Genomic DNA, 12,461 nt, shown 5'->3' on the forward strand with positions numbered 1-12,461 from the left:
TTTCTTCTGACTTTCTAAAAACCCTGCTTATAAAAACTATATCCACCTCTGATGATTATGGAGACTGAGCAAGGTTTAACACAAGGCAAGGTGTGTAGGTGCTATAAATAAGTATTGTGCAGAGTTTCTAATAAGTATGCATGTTTGGTCATTCTGAGCCCAGACATGTTATTCTTTGCATATGAACATCTTGCATCATTACTAAGGTATTAACCCAGCATTCTCTTGCTTGTAGTGGGCAAGACTTTTGTATGATCCACCTATTCTAGTTCATCTGGCATATGGCAGGTTAGCCAACACTAGGATGACAGTCTTTGACAACGACATGGAGGAGTCATTGGCCATGGTTTTGACCAAAGTTTTGGTGATATTGTGATGTAATAAGATATATATATCTCTCTCCCTGGTCTTCATCCTTGGTTCCTGGCACAGAGCTCATAAGACTCTTATAATTTCCTAACAAATAGGGGTGCTAGGAGCATCTTCTGTTCTAATATTTAGTCTTTCACCCCACTTCCTGACACAGAGTTCCTAAATCCTTTGGAATGTCCTGGATGATAGGAGCACCTTTTGTTCTAATGAGGTGACTCTTAGGGGCTCCTGGATAGCTTCATGATAGTGGCTGGTCATCAGAAAGACAAAGCCATGATTAGAAGCTTGAAGCTTTTAGCCCCACCTCCATTCTTTAGGGAGAGAAGAGGGGCTGGAGATTGAATTAATAACCAATCATGTCTTCATGATGCAGCTGCCACAAAAATCACTAAGGTATGGAATTCGGAGAGCTTCCAAGTTGGTGAAAACATCCACATTCCGAGAGAGTGGTGCACTCCAACTCTACAGGGACAGAAATTTCTGCATTTGGAATCCTTCCAGACCTTGCCCTGTGTACCTCTTCATCTAGCTGTTCATCTGTATTCTTTATCATATCCTTTATAGTAAACCAGTAGATGTATTTCTCTGAGTTCTGTGAGCCATCATAGCAAATTATGGAACCAGAGTGATATGATTCATGTACTATTCATTCTGTAGTTGGTTTTGAGACAGAAGGGATTTAACTAAACAACATGCTCAAAATTTGTGGCAACTCTAAGTCCAGCAAGGGGTTAGGGCAAAGTGCGACTCCTAGTGGTACTGTTAGACTCTCCTGGCCTGCAGAGACAACTGTGGAGCTAGCATGGTGTCATTCAGTATCTGCATATGGGTTTGAAGTTTCCGCCTTCAATTGCATGTGGTAAAAGAGTCTCTCTTTTCCAAGTCTATATATTTCATACCAAGGATATGTAATATGGTTCGCTCATCATAAACCTAGAACTTATATGTCCCACTGGCCACTGTGCAATGAAAGTTCCATCTGGCCCATTAAAGTATCTCTGTTATTGATTTCTGAAAAAGGCTAATCCTTCACTGCCCAGCTGTGACAAGTGACTAGAGAGAACCCAGTTTCATCCATCTGACTGTCTGCTGTCTGCCCATCCACTCATTCATCTTTCTGTCCATCTTACACATATTAACTATTTACCTTGTGCGAAACACTGTATTAGTAGGAGGTTGTTTGTACTTCTTTTTCATATTTACCTTATTTCTTCTCTGTAAGATGCTTAACTTTGGTTCCTTTTCTTTCAGGACCAAAGCTTAACAGTTTATTCTAAATTTATGACCTTGCTGCCATTTAGAAATGGAGTATTTTGCAGAAACTTATACAGAATATTGAGTTGTAACAAAGTTTGACTCTTCCCTAGGAAAAGTTTTTTTTTTTTTTTTTTTTTTTAATTAGGGGAAATCTGGCTATAATTAAATTCACTTTATCCTTAACTTTATGCAAGTCAGACTAGAGTTTCTGGAGAGGGTTGTATATCTAAACAACCTAAAATACAGTTGATGGAAAATGCATATGTATCCTGAAACTCTGGTGTTGACCCATTTTTAAGATCAACAGCATCCAGGCTAGTCTGGTGAAGTGCCTGGGCATTTTTTCTTTTTTTGAGATGGAGTTGCGCTCTTGTTGCCCAGGCTGGAGTGCAATGGCGCGATCTCGGCTCACTGCAACCTCTGCCTCCCAGGTTCAAGCGATTCTTCTGTCTCAGCATCCTGAGTAGCTGGGATTACAGGCGCATGCCACCACGCCTGGCTAATATTTGTATTTTAGTAGAAACCAGGTTTCATCATATTGGTCAGGCTGGTCTCGAACTCCTGACCTCAGGTGGTCTGCCCGCCTTGGCCTCCCAAAGTGCTGGGATTACAGGCATGAGCCACTGTGCCCGACCTACCTGGACATTTTAACATCTTTCCATAATGCCTCATTCCATTTTCTTCCCCACCCACAAGCATCTTTCTTGCCTTAATTATCGGTATAATTGAATATAGACACATATGTATGTAATTATTTTTCTTTTTTGAGGAGGATTACTTGTCAGGGAGGTCATGGCAACCATCCATTTTGTTTTAAGAATTGTCCCATGATATGTGAGGATCCTACTGTTCCTGATATAACAGGTCATTCATGACACTTGACCAAACACAGATCCTCACATGTCCTCATTTTATGGCACAGATGCCTACGCAGGCATCCATAGCTACTGGATTTTTGGTCCCTGGTGAATTGTAATCTGTGCACATGTTCCACAGTTTTATATATAAGTAAAAACTGTATTAAAGGTGACTGACATTAAATCAGACCATTGTCCCATCCATGTTAACATGCTGTTATTTGCATGTGATAAATATACTATCTATCTCTAGGGCCAAATACCATTCTAAAAACTATATATACATATATATAGGCTATTGAGGGAGGCAGACTTGCAGACTTATCCTATTTTATGAATGGTTGTTCAGAGATTTCTCATCTGATTCCAGCCCATGCAGCTTCCCCCACATGCCACTTGAGGTGGCTTATTGTACGCACACACCCACCCGCCCACAGGCATGCTCTCTTTTATTTCCTCTGACACCTACAAATAGAACGGCAGGGGACTTCAAACACACAGAAAAGCAGCTTGACCTGCCAGCTGAGTGCCTGTTGTTGGTTATTTCAGTTGTGAGCTATGTGGCTCATGCCCTGAAAACTGATCAGTTGCTACCTTCTGAAGTGGCAGGACTGACTCAGCACATCAGCAACCACTTAAGATGGAACCCGGTCCTTGATAGCCACTAATTCAGGGAGTGTGCTTTGGGGGCCTGCTTCCCTAGGGAACCATCTGGTCCTGGGGACGGACTTCTTCTCAATATTGACCTAGCAGTGCCAGGAAATTCCTGTGCAGGGTTGAGAGAAAGAGAGAGCAGGAGAGAGTGAGAGAGAGACAAGAAGGAAGACATTGCAAACAGGCAACAAGAAGGCCACCATGATTTAAACCGAGCCAGAAAGGATACTTACTGCTGACTAACTGGCCCACGCTCAAAGCTGAAGAAGAGGAGGATGAGGAAGAAGAAGAGGAAGCCTGCCGGACGGGACTTTGAGACATGGATGCTTGGCTGTGAGCCAGGTGCAGAAGGTTGCCTTGGGAGGCTGCTTGACCCACTGACGTCTGGGAGGGTTGGTGGAGCTACATGAGGGAATGTAAAAAAAATACACAAATGAATGAAAAATTAGGGGGAAAATGCCAGGGAACAGAAGTTTCATCTGGGGGTGAATCATTTTATTTCCAAGAATATATACTCCTCAGGAAGAGTGCGCACCCTACACAGCAGGCAGGCTTTTTTTTTTTTTTTTTGTAGCGCACATATTGCCGCTTGCTTGACAGGCATTTTATTAGTAATTCTAAATATATTATTAATTCCCTACTTGGCTTGTTAGAGCACCCAGTTTTCTACATTTCTCGACCCTGGCATGTGGCTGGACCTTTCTGTCTATTCATACAATTACAGCATACTTGACAGGCTTCTCAAGTAAGTATAGATAAAATATAACACCATCAACTCAGATTGGGAAACTAAAACTTAGAGGTGTGGCTGTGCCCCACCATTTTATCCTATGTAACTGGTATTTTTAGAAAAGTTCCAATGTAGGCTGAGTGTGTGTGGGAACTTCCTCCTCTTACAGACTCTAGAGTCTGGATGGGTTTCTGTGGAGTTGATAAAATGCTGTCTGATATCCTAAGGAAAATTCAGAGAGAAGATGGGGAGTCAGAACAAAAATATCCTGTAGAATTTCTAGCTCTCAGTTGTTACTTTCTTATTCTGGGCTGGCCACTGTATTAAGGACATTGACTAATTTTCCTATCAGCCTGTGGTGTGGGTACTATTTCCACCCCTCTCTCACAAACAGGGAAGCCGAGGCACAGAGAAGCTAAAGGATTTTATAGGTTCAGCCAGCAAGTGCGGAGGAGCTGGTCTCTGGACACATGAAGTCTGACCCTGGGACCCGAGCTCTTAGTTATGATGCCACAAGGAAGAATTAATTTAATTTTAAAAATTGTGTGTGTGTTAAGGAAGGCTGTCTTTATATCCATTTATTCATGATTCCTCTACAGGTTATCAAAGGACTGTTGCTCTGAGAAGTGAGAGGAGCTCAGCTGAGGAGAGAAAGGAGAGAGGGAAGGGAAATGCTTGCAGGTTCTAGGTCTACTTGGAGGCCCAGGAGGGATGTCTCTCCATCATTTTTTTTTTTCTCCTGGAAAGCTGCCATAAGGGCAGGCCAGGACCCCAAGCAGGCAGACAAGGAGCCTCAGCATTAGCCATCTTTGTTGATTGGATGTAGCACTTTTTGGTTTGTAAAGTGCTTTCATATCCATCGTCATTCTCACAGAGGTGTAGCAAGGCTTTTGTAAAAAGGAATCAGCCTGTGAGTAGAATTAGGTCAGGACCTCAACTTTGGTGGAAGGGAGAGCTACCCCCAAAACAGGCACCAATCTGGGAAGGTCTATCACCTTGTTAGCACCTAAGAGCCAGCCTGGGGTGTTTCAACTTCATATTTGTCACTGCTTTCCCAGTGTGTGTATGTGTTCATTTTTTCATTCAACTTTATTGAGATATAATTTACACATAATAAAATAAACCCATTTTAAACACAGAGTTTGATGAGTTTTGTCAAATGTGTACACATGTGAAACTACCACCACAATCAAGATATAGAACCTTCTCATCATTCCACAATGTTCCCTCCTCTCCTTTGTCATCAATTTCCCCTCAACTCTCTGCCCTAGACAGCCACTACCCTGATTTCTGTCACTCTGGATTCATTTGTCTGAGTCCAGAAACGGAATCGTACAATATCTACTCTTCTTGTATCTGGCTACTTTTGCTTGGCATACTGTTTTTGAGATTCATTCATTTTGTTGCATGCCTTGGTAGTTCAGTTTTTTTTAATTGCTGAATAGTATTCCCTTCCATATCTTATATGAATATGGTATATTGTTCATGAATTCATCTGTTAGTGGGTATTTGGGTTGTTTCCAGTTTGGGGCTATGATGAATAAAGGTGTTATATAAACATTTATGAACAAGGCTGTGTGTCTGCTTGTGTTTTTGTTTCTCTAATGTAAATACCTAGGAGTGGAACTATTGGATCATACTATAAATGCATGTTTAACTTTCTTAGAACCTCTCAAACTGATTTCCAAAGTGGTTGTACCATTTTATGTTCCCACCAGCAATGTATGAGAATTCCAGTTGCTCCACACTCTCGCTAACATTTAGGATCATCATGCTTTTTAATTCCCTAAAGTGTTTTTATCAAATTAATATTTTTCCTTCAAACAAATGTTAGTTAGGGGCTACTCCAGAAGTGTGCTTAAGGAGCTATTTCCCCTTCTGGTCCCCTGTGGTAATAATTAATAATGGCTCCCCTACTCACATGGCATTCCTATGCAGCAGATGTGCCTGGCAGGATTATGTGACATAAATAACCAGCCTATGTGGTTGCTGAACATGAGAATCCAGGCTCCCACCCCATTGTGCAGGGATCTTCCCAGGAAACCACCTTGTGTCTCCTACAGAATTGCCTGTGGTTGCATTTCAAGTGAACACCTGTATTGTTGCTCAGCTATGCGAAGTAGAGGCTGGATTACAAACCAACGACAGTTACAATTGACGTGGGATCCCAAATTAATATGCATCAAGCATCTGCCAAAGGTAATTAGCTAAACTGCTGAGCACATAATCAACAATTGAATCCAGTAAATTTTATACTGTAGGGACACATATTAAAGATTAAATCTATTTTTAATTTGCTTAATAAAGTGTGATGGATATTTGCATGTCAATCTACCCCCATAACGTGTTGAGTTGTCCTTCTAAATACTGTTACTTGGCAAAAGCTTTTTACAGTTTTGAGTTAACTGAATCATTAGATTGTCTTCCGTTTTACCATTGCATCAATATTTTATTGGCCCTGGGTGTGGTAAAGAACCATCAAGGAACTGGAAAAGACACCAATTTAAATATTTCTTCCTCAGACATAACACAGTAAAGAAAAAGTTAGTAGGCTGCAATCTTGCTTAAATTAAGAGTCACTAGAGCAAGCTAGGGCTTATGCATTAAGCTAGGCAAGAGAAGAAATTTCAGATGAAAATAAAATAATTATTTTAAGAACTTGTTCCATGTCCATACAGTCAAAAGGAGAGTCAAAAGGAATCTAAGATGTCTAAGAATTTAAGAAAGATATTTTCTTCCAAAGTAAATAATCATTTATTTTAGGACATTGGGGCCCTGCTTACCTCTAGAGTTCAACCGAACAGTTCAGAAAAACCAATACAAATTCTTCAAATTTCTTACTTGTCAAGGATCAAGAAGATTATATAAGCAGTGGCATCTCAATGGAGCCCATAGGTTTTATTCCAATTGCCAGTGTAAATGTGTATCTGTTAATTCTAGAATAATTTTCAAGCTCAGATAGAATAGCCTCTGTACATGTCAAAATCAGCCCAGATACTGACCTCTCGCCTTCATAACATCTTTCCTTAGAAAAACAGGACTTCAGAAGTACCACTTCTGTGAACTTCCATGTCTAAAACTGTAAATCTTTCAGGTAAACTATGAAATATAGCACTATGTCATTGGGATTCTTAGTTTAATGTTTTTGGTGTATTAATCTTTAGAAATTTTATGCTTAAAATATGTCAAATAAGAAAAGACAAAGCAGAGATTTAAGCTACTTTATGAAATAGCTCTGGGGTTCAATATAAAAATTTAATATATGTTAAATAAGCAGCATTAGGAATATGTTACTTAATTTGATTTAATTATGTTGTTGTTTTGGACACTGACTTAACTGTAAAAATCATATATACTTGTATTGCATAACTATTGGCAAAAGAAATGACATTTAAGTATTAAAACATAACTGGACACAAAAATTGGAATAATTTACCAAAACAAAATGCAGGGAGTTAGGGAATAATTAGAAGCAGAAGAAAAAGTTTCTTTCCTTTCCTTCCTGGAGGGAAAGGGAAACTTAGATGCTTCTATAAAGGCAGATGTTTTATTACATTGTCTTAATTTTTGAAAGGCCAAATATATGAGTAATGTTTATTGGATGCTTCCTACCTGTTTTTGTGTATATTACTTAAAATCCCGGCAATAGTCTTCCTTTTTAGGTATTGGTGATATCATTACAGAAGAGGAAACAGAGACTTAAAAAGATGAAATGACTTACTTGGGATTACACAGCTGGTATAAGTAAGCTTTGAATCCATGTAAGTCTGACTCAAGAGCCAGCACTGCTTCCACTATGCCCCACTGCCTCTCAACTCCACGGTCATCGGAGATGAGCAGTTACAGGTCAGGGAAATAGCAGGGAGCTGGGAAGTGTGGGAATAAATGAGGTATATTCAAACTGATAGATCACGGTGAGCTACACTTTCAAGCTGATCAGCCATAGTGTAGATCATCATGATCTATCAATGTGTTTCTTTTCCCTAATATAAAATTTCAAATATTTTTCTGGTTTAAGAATTATTGTCTGCAGTTCCCTATTTAAAATGCCATGTTTGAAAGAAAACATGGTACTCTTAGGTGGCTAGAAGATTATCCAAAAATAATGTTAAGATTTTAGTGCAGTTGGGGGACACATCTCAGATGCAGTTGCCTACAGGTTGTTCTTTGCTTGATGTAATTAATTCTGGTTATCTGTACTACCCCCAAACTTACTCTTCTCAGTATTGTATCCTGTTTACATGATCGTATTTTCTATTTATTCACCATACTGTTAGTAGACTGCCTAAAGGAGCTTGAGTTTCTCTCCGTCTGAGTTTACATAATCACTTTCTTGCCCTTTTTTGAGCTGTGAGCCCGGTGTAAATAGGCTGAGAGCATGCAGAATCTGCAAGAAAGAAGAGAAAAGGAACAGCTCATGTGAGCCTGTGGCTGTGCCTTTTCCAGAGGAGGAGGACCGGATGTCCATCCCACACACAGAATGACAAATGGAGCACAGGATGCAGTGTCTGAGAAGCTTTCTACGTCCTACTGGCTCTCACAGGCTTGCTCTCTTGGTTTGTTTTTGCTGGTTGGCACTGCCAGGGTGTTTAATATATTCACCAAAAATAGATTGAAATAACAGCACACTGTAAAGGCTTTCTTGATTTTCTGTGCCACTGATCTCCAGGTATCTTCTATGTGTTATGCAGTATATCCTTAATAATGTTTTAGTTTCTGGAATAAGTCATCTTCTAATTAAATGTGTCATTGATATTAAAATAAGTGGGGTGGCAAGCGTCTTGGAAAATGGAATAAAATGCAGAAGGTACTAGGCAAGTTGGAAAAGTGAATGCATATAAACAGAAAATTCAAATGGGATTAAATATAAAGAAACTCACTTGGGGAGGAAAAATCTCTCTAAATCTGCAAAGGCAAAATGAAGGAGGACTGGCCTTCTACAAAGATGTCAGAGAGCCATAGTGAACCCCAGGCTGAACCCTCCCTGTGCTGCAATGGAGGCAGTGAATACAACCCTATGTGGGAAGGGCATCATTACTTGCCCTCCCTGCCTGCCCTAGTTGGCATTTTTCTGAGTAATGTGTACCTTGGAATAGCTTGAAGAGAAATTAAATCAGTGGTTCTCAAGATTTAGTTGCATCGGAATCACCTGGAGGGCTGTTAGAGCACAGATCACTGGGTTCCACCCTGACTTTCTAATTTAGTAAGCTTGGGTTGGGGCTCAAGAATTTGCATATCTAACAAGTTTTCAGGTGATGCTGCTACTGTGGGTTGGACGACCACACAGATTTTGGAAGGAGCTTCTCTTGGAAAAAGAGTTAGAGCAAGTGGATCTGTTATGTCTAGACAAAAGAAGCCAGAGCCCAGACATAATAAGAACTTTGATTAACTAGGAAGGTATAATGAATGCCTGAGCCTTACTGAGGAGTTCATTCTACTGTGGACAGGACAAGAGCACAAATTAAATTTGCTGAGAGATTTAGAGTTGACATCAGGATGAGCTACCTTAAAACATTTGGAGGACCTGGAACATGATACAAGGGAGATTTTAGCTATCTTTGTGGAAAATTTGAAAAAAGGAGGAAGTTATCCTTTTGGCATTCAGAGAGGCTTTACAGAGGAGGGAGGGATTTAGGACAGAGGAGGGAGAGTGGATCCAGATCCCAAAGAATGGATGAGCAGGAGCTTGCCAGACAGGGAAGGTGGGAAGGGGTTCCAGGCCAGGGGCACAGAACGCACAGAAAGTATGAATGAACTGTGTCAGCCGAACTTGGCGGGGAGTGAGAATGTGAGACCAGAGAAGTTAGCTATCCAGATACATGACTGGAAGGTCAAAGGGCTGCTTTGCATTGGGACCACCCATATAGATGTCACCCATCTAGGCAAACCCTTACTCTATTTTAGATCCCTTGTGGGTGGGAATGCCTCATTACTATCTCATTCTGGGTGGCTTGAGAAAAAATTGAGAATCAGTGATTCAGGCCAGGGCTAGGAAGGAACATTGATTTTTTCTGAAAATTAGTAACTGAATACATTTTTGTATTTACTTGAAAAATAATGGATGGATTTTGATAATTGCATGGCATTTTAAGAGAGCTAATTTGAATAAGCTGTCTCTCATTGGTTTTCTGTTAGTACTAAGATTACCTTTTGAGGAAAAATTGAGTGCCTTCATGGATGGTAGTCTCCAAGTATTATAGCTATGGTATTTAATTTTTGAAAAATCTTAATGCTTTGATTTTGCAAGTTGCAGATTTTTTTTCCTTTCGTTTGTCTCTCCGCCTTAATGATATTAAAAAGTCCTGTTAACTTTTGTCTGGATTTAGTCAAAAGGAGAATAAATCTACACAAAAATAATGTCTGTGTGGCTTATGAAGAAACTACTAATTCATAGGCATGGGGCAATCAGGGGAAAGAAAACCAGGGCCTCTGGAGAGACCCTGACTTTGGGAGGTGTTCGCCATATCCCACAACAGCTGTAGAATCCCTTGGAGGAAGCAAAAGGTTGCTTTTGAGCTCCACTAAATATTTTTGTATTAAATAACTTTCTTTTTTCATGCACACAAAGATTCTCATCACTCTATTATTTTCATCTGGTTTTTGTTTGTTTGAGACAGAGTCTCACGCTGTAGCCCAAGCTGGAGTGCAGTGGTGTGATCTTGGGTCACTGCAACCTCTGCCTCCCGGGCTCAAGCGATTCTCATGCCTCAGCCTCCCAAGTAGCTGGGACTACAGGCATGCGCCACCATATGCAGCTAACTTTTTGTATTTTAGTAGAGATGGGGTTTCACATGTTACCCAGGGTGGCCTCGAACTCCTGAGCTCAGGCGATCTGCCTGCCTCAGCCTCCCAAAGTGCTGGGATTACAGGCACGAGCCACTGCGCCCGGTCTTCATCTGGTTTTTTTCTGACTTTTATTTTCTGGTATTGCTCACCAAGGATTTCTGATGTAATACTGTGAAGTTATATTTAGGGCTGTCAAATACTGGTGTTTTTTTAAAAAAAATACTGTTTATATTTCAGATGATAACTTTGCATGTTCTTCTCTCATCATTGGAATGGATCATCATTAGTGTGTTGGATACTACATTCTTAGATTCAGGCTCTTTCAATTAATGGTAGGCAGATGTGAAAATTAAATTAAAGATGTCATTACTTTTATTAAATTAAAACAAATCATTCCAGGTCATCTGGTCCGACAGTCCTACACTTTACTTCATGAAAGTGGACTTCCTTCTGAGTATGAGTTAGGGAACTCTCTGTTACTGTAATTTATGACATATTTTACCATCAGAACTATGCTCTTGTGAGATCACACATTAGTCATAAATCACATGAAAAAATAAATTGAGAAACTTCTCTACTGTATGACAGAAATCCTTTATTTTTTAGTGGTTGTCCATATTATATTTCTTCAATGTAAAGGGTAATATTTAAAGAAAAAAATTGAAGACCACTATCCTTATACCTTTTGAGCTTTTAACTTTTTTGACTCAGGGCCTTTTATGAATTGCGAGCCTCAGAATCACAGCTTTTACATCTGGGACTCACACTTGTGCATCTCCTGTCAATTTGCCCAACTTGTTAGCTTGATTGCATGTTCTCATGGTGTCTCAACTGGAGCCAATGCCAAGAAATAAAGTCATTCATTTATTTCTACCATTTCCCTGGTATTTCTGACCAGGTTCACCATCAGTTTTCTGGATATTCCTGGGACTAGGACAGACCACTGGCACATGCCTTGAGCAAGAGGGGCAGGCCCATTGGTGCCTGCTGTGACTTGGGTATTTGAGATGGTTCCCGCATTGCTCTTTTCAGCTGTGCTCACGTGTTCTCTCAGCGTGCACATACCTGAGAGGTGCACATATGTGTACTGGTGAAGGGAGCCCGCTCTTTGGGATGCTGGTTGTAGCTGACATGTTGGTTGGGGTGTACTTTGTTGGATTTGCAAGGTACATCCCCAAGAAGCTGGCTGTTTTTTCCAGTTGCTAATCTCCAATCCTGCAGTGAAGAGGACAGTGGTGGTGGTTAGACTAGCAGAGGACTGACCATATGTTGCTGCAGTAGGAACAAGGTTTCATTCCAGGGCTGACAGATGCTGCGTGAGAAGGCTCCTGAGGTGTGTCTGGGCCTGTGAGAGAGACTGTGGAAATGGATTACCGATATCTGCTGTGAGCAAGGGGTTAGGAGTGGCACCATTCCTGCCTCTTATTTGCCATTTCTTGGTTAGGCCTTTCTCCTGGATCAAAACTGTACTACTCCCAATCTAGAGTTGCAATTCTGTGTCACAGCTGTAGTCTATCACTCACACTCACCTGTGAAATTAAGGTGAGAGTGAGAGCTACTTTATATTAAATGTTAATGATTTCTAACTAATTCATCACCTTTTTGGCAATTTACAACTGGCTTTGCAGACAGAAAAGGTTTTTAGCAGATTGTAGCAAAAGAGGCCAATTTCCCCATATTTTCCCCCAGAGATAATTTTGAACATAGTTGGACCAGATGAAACTAGGGTTTAAAAGGCCAATGAAAGATAGAGAACCTTGCCTTATTTGAGGAACCACTTAGAAGGTAGAGAATCAAACAGAAAT

At 40.4% G+C, this 12,461-nt stretch overlaps 1 protein-coding gene across 1 annotated transcript in view; it reads right to left on the minus strand.

The window, feature by feature from the left end:
- POU6F2 (POU class 6 homeobox 2) overlaps positions 1–12,461 on the minus strand; it is a 478,158-nt gene that overhangs the window by 13,433 nt on the left and 452,264 nt on the right. The window contains exon 8 of the mRNA XM_054495337.2: positions 3,374–3,542. Within this exon, the coding sequence (XP_054351312.1) occupies positions 3,374–3,542 (169 nt within the window). The remainder of the gene's footprint in view (positions 1–3,373; positions 3,543–12,461) is intronic.

This window comes from Pongo pygmaeus, chromosome 6 (assembly GCF_028885625.2).
Source record: "Pongo pygmaeus isolate AG05252 chromosome 6, NHGRI_mPonPyg2-v2.0_pri, whole genome shotgun sequence".
Lineage (NCBI taxonomy): Eukaryota > Metazoa > Chordata > Mammalia > Primates > Hominidae > Pongo > Pongo pygmaeus.